This window comes from Pleuronectes platessa, chromosome 9 (genome assembly GCF_947347685.1).
Source record: "Pleuronectes platessa chromosome 9, fPlePla1.1, whole genome shotgun sequence".
Lineage (NCBI taxonomy): Eukaryota > Metazoa > Chordata > Actinopteri > Pleuronectiformes > Pleuronectidae > Pleuronectes > Pleuronectes platessa.
In genome coordinates, this window is record NC_070634.1 from 20,830,220 (window position 1) to 20,841,659 (window position 11,440).

Here is an 11,440-nt window from a genome sequence, read left to right on the forward strand (position 1 = left end):
AAATAGATACACTCCTGTCTCTCGATACCTACATTACTATTATCTAAAAATGTGTTAATATTAAATTTAGATTTAGCTGGTTTGAACCTCTGGCTCATCATTGATGAATGACACTGACTGGCTAATATCAATGAAAGGCCAATCATCAATATGCTCATCAAACCCTGATCTTCAGCATCCCTACAGAGACGTGTAGATATTAGACTCAATAAATAGTAAAAGTACATTTTAATCTATTGATTGCAGAATCCATAAAACTACATTGGTGGCACTTATTCATTCAGCTGGATTCTATGCATCACGTGGAATGTGACTATTCTTCATTTTCAAGAACTTTTAGAGGAGCTAATATACCTAAATCATACAACTGCACTATTCTCACAAAACAATGGCCTTGAAACCACTGGTGAGTTCAAAATCTTCTGCAAGTTTCTCAATGAACCAGCAGAGGGAGGGAGACACCAGGGTGACGCCAAGATGTAGAAACTCTGCAGCTCAAACCTTGTTATTGCACAACTCTGACTTCCCTCCTTCAGGTTCCATTCAATGAGCAAAACGCAGCATGAACCAACTACATTATGTATTACTGTCTTGATACTAATTTACTGTAACTGACAAGATAAACTGATTTCTAATGTTATCCTTGAGGCTTATTACAGGCCAAACCTATGCTTCACTCCAATCATTTTGATTATTACATAGTATTTATATATTGTAGGAGCCAAATTATGTATGTTAACGATAACAATAATAATATATAATGCACAAATTAGGGAATATCCCGAACTAGCATAACTAATACCAGGTTAACTCCTGCACACAGATACTTCTTCAACGTGAATGAAAACACAAGTGATTCACCAAAGTACATGGAAACAATATTTATTGCCGAGCAGCATTGAATTCAGAACACAGGGGGCACGAAGCCGAACGACTGTAGGTTGGAGCTAGACACAAACAGTCAGTGCAACAAAGAGGTTACTGAAGTGAAAACACACTGAAGTAGGACACAGAAGAGTAAAAATAGATAATTACAAGTGTCTGCAAAGGTTAAAGATGATAAACACCGATTTGTTGTGCCCTGCGACACCCGGCTGTGGGCAACATTCCAGTTTGTCATCGACATGCAAAAATTGTTCCCTTCGAAAAATGTAAGTCACACATACGATTTATCCCTCATATAACAAGTGTGGGTTTGCATATGCATCTTCCTCGCAGCCAGTTCCTCACACATGAAGGTCTCCAGGGCCTCAATGCATATTCTTCTCATATAAATATTGTGACTCTGCTTGGTCCAAAGACTTTAAAAGACAGTCTGTACAAATTTTTACAAGAAAAGAAATGTCTGTTACTGAAGTTGAGCACATAGCCCCCATTAAGTGCCTCTTTTCCCCCCATCTGTAAACCCTATGGCCATACTCCATTGAAAAAACTATCAATTTAAAGCTGCTTTCTTCCCCAGTAAAAAACAGATATTAGGTAAAACAGCAATTTGTACATAAAACATGTCAACAGCACATGTCCTTTATTTCGGCATTGAGTAGAATAAACCAATATATTATTTTTTATTAAATACACCAACGGTCAATGTTGACTCTTTTACGCCACCAGGCGGACGGGTCAGATAAAACATGTGGATTCTGGTAATTCATTTAGATAATAAAACTTGTCCAAACGAGCCGAATACAACAGGACAGACTCATTGTTACTCTGACTATCTTTTAGTTGTGTGTTACCACATGTTCCCCCGGTGTTTAGAGCGTTTTAAAGCCGGTTGAGAGCGTTTCAAAGCAGCCGGTTATTACTGTACAGTTCGGCCTACGTGGCCTGGCGCTCGTGTCCCACCTGAAGAGCTCACATCAGGGCTACATAGAGAACCAGAGAGTCCATGGAGCTTATGTGCTGGTCGCTGGCAACTCCGTCCCCCGGACTAGTGAACCTGAACCTCGTGTGGCAGCAGCTGACAGCCGCTGTTCACGTGGCTCAGGACCTTGTGCCTCAGCTGGGCCACTTGCTCCCGGAGCAGGTCCGCCGTGGACGCCAGGTCGGTGTTCTGGTTCCTCAGAGACTTCACCTTGTCCTCCAGCCTGGAGATACGCTCCAATTTGCGCCGCCGGCACTTGGTGGCCGCGATCCGGTTCCTGAGCCTCTTCCTCTCGGCTTTACCGTGGTCCGGTGAGTCCATGTCGATGGGGGAGAGCGGCGGACTCTCCCCGAAGCTCTGGACGTCGGGGACCGTCTGAGGCTCCTCCTTCAGCGGCGGGACCCGCGACAGCTCCGGCTGCTGCGGCGCTGCCCCCAGGTGATGTGCCGGAGGCGGCGGGAAGGGCACCGTGTCCGTGGTGTAGTTGACGGTGGTTCCCAGCGGCCCGGTGCCGTAGCTGTGGAGGTTCGTGTACACCGGCAGGTCCGGCTGGAGGCTGACCGGGACCAGGTTGGCTCCCAGGTCCAGGCTGCCGCCCTGGCTCTGCCCGTCTCCGCTCAGCTGGTTCTGCTTGTGCAGGTCCTCCAGCGCCTTCACGAAGCCCTCGGCGAACTCCTGCTCATCCGACACCGTCTTCGCGTAGAGGAACTGGGGGCTGGTGGGCGTTGTGGTGACCATCCCGTTGGACTGGATGATCAGGCGCTCCAGCTCCGGGGAGGCCAGCTTCAGGAGCCCCAGGTCCGGGGAGCTGAGGATGCTCTCGGCGTCGCGGAGATGCGGCTTGAGGTCCGCGTCCTCCTCCAGTCTCAGGTCCATGTCCTTCTTCATCATTGTCTGCGGGTGATGAGGATGAGGGTGAGGTGGTTCTCACAGCGGAGTCCTGCCCATAACAGATGTCAAACACCTCCGGTTAAACTCAGGTATTATTAAATATCACGACGCTGTGACAGTCTCTGGAGCTGGATCTGAACCGAATGATCGGCCGCGCGCACAGCCTCCAGCTTTTCTAGGCACGCACGTTCCATTATGTCACGTCGAGCGCGCGCATTGGGCAGAAATTACGTTTTTCAGATTTTTATATGAATAAAGCGATCAGAGAGGAGGAGGAGGCAGAGGGGAGTTCTCACTCTGATCCTCATTCTGCAGGCACACTATCAGTCTGGTGATGTGTGTCTGATGATGTGTGTCTGATAATGTGTGTCTTTATTTACAGTTTCTTTTGAAGGTACATATATTCATACACTCACATTCAAAGTAAGTTATGGGATGGAGATAAATCAATAATAGAAAAATGATGATATTCTTTTTATTTCTAAGATATAAGATATTCTTATTCATATTAATAACAACTCATATCAAGGGTCTTTTTCCATCTGTGGTTCCCGGAAAATCTTAAAGTTGGCAGCCTAAAATCAAATAAGAAAAAATAACATGTTACATGTTTAAAACAGATAACAAATATCAATTAGGTAAAAGCAATATGTAGAGATCCGTAAGCAGAAGACAAATCAATTTACGATTTGATCCAAGCTAAACAAACAACGCACATCACTAGCAAGGACATGAAAACAAATTCAAATACAAACCAGCTTTGCAAAAATATATATGAGTAAAAGCAGATGAGAGCAGACAGGAGTAAAGACTCTGAGATTAATGATAGATTGATGGAAGTAACAACAAAATTAAAAGAAGCAATCAGAGGTAATGGAACAGCAAATGTTATCAAAAGTCATGACAAACACATCAGCATCTTCAATTTGTGTTTAAACGTAAACCCCATCATTTTCCAGATGGGAGCTGCACAGAGGCTGAAAGTAATTTAGGAACCATGTACAGAACCTGAGAGATCTGGAGGGTTCATCATTCACATATACATGTTGAACCTGAACCAGCCGGACAATCATACACATATAAAAATCATCTCTCTGACACTGACAACCAATGTAGTGATCAGAGAACTGGTGTAAAATGCTCTTTGTCAGGACACGACCTTACTTCATAGAGAAAACTGAAAAACGTCCAAATTACAACAGTTCATCAGGCAAGAGTCAAATCTCTAATCCTCGCCATGTTTGCCTCGTCTCCTGATTTCTTTGACTGATTTCATTTGACTGCATTTCAGATGTTTGGTGCCAGTTCTTTTGCCATGGGGATGAAGGATACACTACAATGAGTGAGGTGATATATTGAGGCTTGATGTGGTTTTTACTTTACACTTGTGAGCTCAAGAGCTGATGTCTTCTCAGCAGGCGATGAGCTCCTTCCTGTTTTTTTATCCTCAGCTGAGATATTGTCCCTCTGATTCCTGAACATCGAAATATGAGGAAGTGGAATCTGAAACTGATGTGATTTCTACACTTCCTTTGGTCAGTTACCAGTCTGGAGTTGAATGTGGCTTTTACCCAACACAACATGTGATGGATGCAACGTGGGGTGTTTCCACGTTACAGAGTTACCATTTTCTTTGGCAGATTTTCCGATGTCACTTTTTCATTTTAAAATCAAATCAGAATTTAAATCTTCCATTTTTGATATTATACCAGGGTGATTGAGTGGAAGTGTTTTTAAACTACATATCGCCACCATCTCCTTCTAATGGGTTTCTTTCTAAGTGGATTTGTTCTCCACGTCTCTGAGGGATGAATTCGGTGGAAATCGTCATTGTAAGTTTAATGAGCACTTCCGAGAATGGCAGCTCTGTGTTACTAGTATGTGAACTGAACAAACAATCTCCGATTTGAGCTCAAATCAATACAACACACTTTGCCCAGCATACTTCAAGCCAAAGAAAAATGTTTTAGAAATCCTTGAGTCATGTTCTATCAGTTTTATAAAGCTGGAGCGAATTACATAGTAGTGAAGCCCGTGTTTTCTTTCCTCCCCCTTAATCTGTTGTTGTTTATGTTTGTCCATTAATACACAGATACACGGAGCAGTCATAAACCAGCGATCAATTAATTCACCTAAAAACCTAATAATGAATCACTGTGCCATGTGTTAATGTCCCTTGTTTCCTTAACTTCCAGTCGTCTGGCTAGTAAAGGGTTACAGAGAGGAGGTAAGTGCGTCAAAGGTAGGCCCTCTCCATCCCTGCGAAGCCTTCTGCGGGTGGATCACATGATGGACCCTGTGATGTCAGATCTCCTTACGCTGTGGCGGAAATGGAAGTGGGTGGTGGTAAACCAACAGAGAAGAGATATTTTAGTCTAGAAACTGAGTATCGTCGGAGAGAGAGTGGGGGTTCTGAGCCTGCAGTGGAGAAACAAAGGTTTTTCTAGTAACTGGTAAAGGATGTACCACTCTCTCACATGCTCGGTTTCATTTCCTTTTCCCTTTAATCTATTTAAAATAAGAAGAAAAACAACAGAAACCGTGAGCAATATACCTTTGCAAAGAGTTTAACATGACAAAAAATAATCATAGCTTTTGGACACTGACGTTTGGCCCGCTTTCATGATAATGTCAATGTTGATTATTTTGTTCTTTTTTTGTTGCTTCAGAATGAGCCCTTCATATCGATATTTATATTGTATCATGTTGTATAGTTTTTTATCTTATCACCATCAGTTAAAGGGCTAAAACATTAATAGAATAAATACAGGGAAATGTCATGCATGTTATTGTTAGGTGACCTCCATTTGCCATAGTAATTAGGCTGAGACCAAAGAAGGAATTTAGGCTACTGTTGTATCAAGGGTGACAAACTATGTGTCAGGAGGAGGCTGGGATGGATGGCTGGGTGGATGGGTGGATGGATGGGTGGATGGATGGATGGATGGATACATGGATGGGTCAACAAAACACGCAGGACACTCACACAAGAAGTCACTGTTTGTTTCCTCATTAAAAGACAATAGTCAGTGTTGTGTCTTCAATTTTGACAGTTTCACATTAACTGCTTGTTTATTATCAATATAAAACCATGACGATGAAGGTACTCTATCTTTAAGGAAGTTCCTGTTTTGACCTGATCTATGATCTTTATCTAGACCTGAGCAAGAAGGATTTGTAGCTAAATCTAACCAGAGAACACCAACGTTATACCTGACACTGGTATCTAAGGGTTGAGACAAAATGAAAGTGTTCTGGATATAGACACAGGCTCACAGCCTTCTTTACAGTGCATCCTACGACAGGTCTTAATCCTTTAAACATGAGTCAAAATGTGTTGATGTGTAAAACACTGGCCTCCAGGAATGAGGCACAAAGTGATGAGCTGTCAGGAATAAGACTTCTGCTGTGCCAGCGAACAACAGAGCTCAGCAACAATCTGTACTGTGTTGAGCAACTTGTGTGATTGATGAGCAATTTGCTGGAAACCACCAAGACTGATTAATGGAGCGGAGTAAAGAAAACAAATGCCCTTCGATGGTTATTAATGACGATGAGCATCTGTCTTCTGTTGGCAGACACATAAAGGTCGGCTGACTTCCACCTTAATTTCTATTAACATCAAGTTAAATACCAAAGTACAACTTCATTTTAATTAAAGCCCGACAAAGACATTAGGTGATATGTTCGCTGGCAAATGGTTTGACAAGTGAACATGGCTGTGATTATTAAAGGTTCAGTGTGTAGAATTGAGTAACATCTAGTTGTGAAGTTTCATGTTGCACCTGAATGCCCCACACCTCACCCTCCCCTTCCAAACATGACAGAGAACCTGTGGAAACCTTCCGTTGTCATAAAAACTCAAAAGGTATTTAGTTTGTCCAGTCTGGGCCACTGTAAATAAAAACTTGGCGGCCTCCGTAGAGAGGACCCTCTATGTAACATCTGTCCTGATGTAAATATAAAGTATATAAATATAAACGGCCTATTCTTGGGTAAAGGAAACAAGAATTTAGATGAAACACACTAGTGAAAACATCTAGGATTATTTTATATAACATTTCTGCCTATAGATTCCTTTCATCTAGATCTTACACACTGGATATTTAAATAATAACGATTCTCCTAGTAGTTTAATAATGTCGGGTTTTCAGTGACAAAGTATCTGAATGGCAGGAATGTGACTTTGTGTGGGCTCGTGTGCTCAAATACAGATACCAAACAAAACGTTCCCTTAGTTCTCATCTCCTTTTTTACCGCTGATCTAAAACCTATGAAGACTCTGGCTTCTCAAGAATATATTTTCATTTAATTTATCTACCAGCTCTTTGACTCTCTGAAACAAACCCTGGCCGGGTCTTTGGATGTGAAGGATGTGATACTGTCACTCTGTAGCTCGTCATTCCTTACACAGCTATTTCTGTTACCTGTTGTTACTTGTTTACAAACCAGTGCTACACTAGAAATGCCTTTTCGGGGAAAGACTGACAGTGTATGCTGTTCGGAATGGCTGTAAAGAACCCTTGTCTTTGATTAAAATAAAGAGCAAGAAACACGTACATTTATGAGCCAAAAGGGTTCTGTTAGTGTGTGTGTGTGTGTGTGTGTGTGTGTAAGGAATATGCAATAATACTCGTCATTTCTTACAACTAGATTAATATAAAGGTCACTGGATTTGTATTTATGTTAATGAGACATGTATTTGTGTCGGCCCAACACTTTCACATTGTCTGAGAAGTTCCACAATAATCCAGGACAAACACGAATGCCCAGATTCTGTATGTCTTTGTGTGTCTTTGTGTGTGTGCGTGTGTGTGTGTAATATTGATTTGTATAAATCAAACTTGCTCCCACACAAACACTTTCAGACTATTTTAAACTGGGCCCACACCTTTTCATTGTAACACATCAGCTGGTGTAGAAAAACATACAAAGCATTTGATATTTTATGTTTTTTTCCGGACCAGGATACTGTTACATGTATTTCTGGAAAGAGCAACATCAAACCTGAACGCTTCACCGCATTTAAACATTCATTATTGTTGATTTCAAGCCAAGAGAGTGGCCTCACAAAGAATTCAGCCTGCTTCTCTATATCTCTTTTTGTGTTAGCATTTAGGTATCTACAGGCTTGTTCTACACAAAATGTCATTGTACTTGTACAATGAAAATATACATCTGTTGAATCAACGTGACAAAGTGACTTATTTTTTTTGCTTTTTGGAAACTTTGGCTATCTAATTAGAAATCAACACTTTTATCACTAATTCACAAAAGTATGCAGACTGTTGTGACTCTCCAATTTGTTATTAAAGAGATACAGTAACAACAAAATACTGAACTTAGGGTCTGGAAACTTTCCAGCGTTTCTGCATTTCGATGTATCCATCTGTATTTTACTGTATTTACTTGTTTAATTTTTCATTCTGTCCTTTTTCTGCCTCAAGTCTGTTACTGTATTATGTCTAACTTAACTTCATTCTTTTTAGCCCAGCATCGCATCAACAGGAAGTTCCATTGGCCAGTTTCAAAATGACCAGTCAGAAACCTGTGGGCGATTTAATGCAGACTTCCTTCACTGTTATTTTTTCCCTGGCACAACAGATGACGTGTCGTTACACACTGAGTGGCCCTCAAAGCTGCTCCCATGGTGACTGTGACCACTGACCTCTGACCTCCCTGTGTAGGGTGAGTAAGAGAGAGGAATCCCCTTTCAGTTTCACAATATCACGGATGAAACAGCGCAACAGATACTAAAAACAGATGATCTAAAACCTGTCATGTCAGGTCAAAATGTCCCTGAAAAAGAACTGCATGTCCCTGAGACGACTGGAGAGGAAGAGACAGGGATGCAGCGAGTCGGGAGAAATGTTTTCCTGGCAGGCTGGGATTAGACGAGGTTCCATAAATATGTTGGGCAGCTCGGTCTGCTTTGTGCCCAGTGGTAAAAATAGGCCTCCCTCCCAAGGGAAGTGATGACGTCCACAGCCTGCCTGCATCACCAGCCACAAGTCAGCATCATCCTCATACTGGAAGAGCCGGGGAGAGACAGAGTGTGGGGGGAGCATCTGTGATCTCCATGGCAACACAAGCAGAGTGACGCAGGTGAAGGCAACAGAAAGGAAAAGAGGTAGCGATTGGCTGGCGAGCGCAGTGTGTGTGTGTGTGTGTGTGTGTGAGGTAAAAATGTGTAGGCGGAAAAGAAGTGGAGGAGGACTCAATAACCTAGAACTGAGATGAGCCCCAACACCCTCTGCACAAGCATTCAGGCACACACACACACACACAGACAGAAACACACACACACACACACACACACACACACACAAAGTCCAAGCCTGTTATCACGGTCAACAATTCAGCCTCGCAATGAGATGATATGATTTAGCACGCTCTTTGAGCACTGGCTTCACAGGGAGTGGAAAATACTGTTATTTCCCTCCCTCACAAATGCCATCTTGGATTTTATGCATGCATTCATTCTGGGAGGGGAAAAAATATTCCCCACGTTCAAACCATCTCCGTGTTTCATGTCAGTGCCATTAAAATAAACCTTCAGGGCAATTCAGTCGCTCTGGCAAAGACTTAATGTTGAATTTAATTAAATTCTGAAGGTTATTCTGCCCTCTGGTCGTCGTCTTCACAACGATTTCTCAGATGTTTTTCCCCCATATATGGTTTTTACAGCTTTCCCCATTTTATATAATTTTTCAGGATGATGTTTGCTAGATTTTATCTTCCAATTAACATATTCAGAACGGGAGCTTCAAAGCTACTATGGAAAAAAAAATCATATAACAGAGAGGGAGAAGTTGACTCATCTCCTCATTGTGGGCATCATGTTGTAATTCCATCCTTTAAATGTAAATCCAGAATCTACTGAAATACTAGGTAAGATGAACTGAACATCATGTCCTGGTCAAAATTGACTTCCAGCTACACATATTGTTTTCATAAATAAGAACATGAGCAGTAAAAGAAGTATAGTTTTTTGAGAAAAAATAAACATATAGTTCCTCCGAGGCACTTTACCTGACAGCATAATGAGTCAGACCTCAGAGGCGTTGACCTAAGACCACTGAAGCAGAGCAGGAGTAAAACCTCTTTGTCAGGAGCAAAACAGTAATTTCAGCAACATGAGATCAGTTCAGACAAGCAGCAGCGCAGAGGAGGAGGTGTGGGGGTGGGGGTGCGAGTAGTGAGGGGCAGATGAATGTGTTTGGTGACTCAATAGTGACACCTGTTGGAGAGACAGGGACTAGCGGAGTCTGAAACGATGGAGGAGGCAGAGGACAAAGGGAAAGAATGTGGCTGTAAGGGTTGTTATTTTTTGTGTGGTCTCTTAAGGAAAAAGTCAATTGTCCCTTACAGTTTTTCTCCATTGCTTTGGATCATTTCACGAAACAGAAATGACATTCTCAGAGCTCTAAGTGCAAATGGCAAAATAGCCCATATGGTTCAGCACAACTACATAGATCACCATCATAGATCACCAGAGCTCTGAGAATGTCATTTCTGTTTCGTGAAATGAGCCAAAGCAATTGAGAAAAACTGTAAACTTACTGTGTGATTGGTGATCAGATGTGTGAAACTCAACCTTCATTACTAAAGTTCTAGTTGCACTGAAAATTAAGCCAATGATCCAAGATATCCTTATTACACTATATACCATGATGTTTTTCATGGTATTATGTGCCTGTACGATTTTGACAGTAGAGTGAACTATTGTGCAGGTGATGATGTAAACAATGAAATTATGCCAACATGTTCTGCAGAGAACAACCACTTGACTGAGAAGCGACAGTCAGTTTTCACCAGCAATATATATTCAATTGGTAATTGGGCTAACTGAAGGCAATTGTACCTAACCGTTTGCAAAGGTGTGCTAAATCATTTGAAATTTGTGCAAGCTGTTGGAAATTGTACTTGTCATTGCAAGGATGTGCTAATACAATTGCAATTTGATTAAAGGAATGAGATATTCCAATCTGTTGTGAACAAGTGCCCAGTGGTTTGGAGGTTTGCACGTGTTGTTTTGAGAATGTCATTTCTGACCCAAAGCAATGGAGAAAAACTGTAATATAAATGTCTGTATCTATCAAATCCAGTTGTTTGACACTTTTTCTTCAACTGCATGCATGTCATTGAGATGCATTTCCTAGATTCAGCTCTGGGCTGATTGATTTGATCTCTGTTACCATGTTTACCAAGTATAAATAAGAAGACACTTGCAAATTATGAAAAATATGATCAGCAGTCTCATTATCGCACATGCTGAACATGTGCAGGTTTGTTACTTTGAGACTTAAAATGTCATCATTTCATGCAAGGTATGAATCCTTTATGTGAATAAGATTCTTTGTTGACTTTATCTGTAAAATATAAACCATTGTCTATACTATATTTTTTGCTGATTCTTGACTAAAATCTCCATAATTAAAAGGACATTATCAAAGCGAAAAACTAAAAGGGTTAATTACAGCCAATACCTACATCTTTAAACAGAACATAATTTAATTATAACTACCTCTAAATTCTATTGTATTTTATCATCCACAGATGCATGTTCTTTTTATAGGGTGGGGGTTATGTGTTTTGTCTTTTTTCTTGTTGCGTTATGCTGATTGTTTGGGACACTGAGGCAAATTCCGGACAAATAAGAAAAATTTTCGAAATAGACACAAC

At 41.3% G+C, this 11,440-nt stretch overlaps 1 protein-coding gene across 1 annotated transcript; it reads right to left on the minus strand.

The window, feature by feature from the left end:
- Nucleotides 1–866: 866 nt before the first annotated feature.
- Nucleotides 867–2,930, minus strand: LOC128448100 (transcription factor JunD). Its single transcript, XM_053430649.1, has one exon. It carries the CDS (start codon nucleotides 2,753–2,755, stop codon nucleotides 1,931–1,933), a length of 825 nt encoding a protein of 274 aa, XP_053286624.1. The 5' UTR covers nucleotides 2,756–2,930; the 3' UTR covers nucleotides 867–1,930.
- Nucleotides 2,931–11,440: the final 8,510 nt, after the last annotated feature.

Coding starts and splice junctions, on each gene's coding strand:
- LOC128448100 (XM_053430649.1), bottom strand. CDS start 2,755: ATGATGAAGAAGGACATGGACCTGAGACTGGAGGAGGACGCGGACCTC.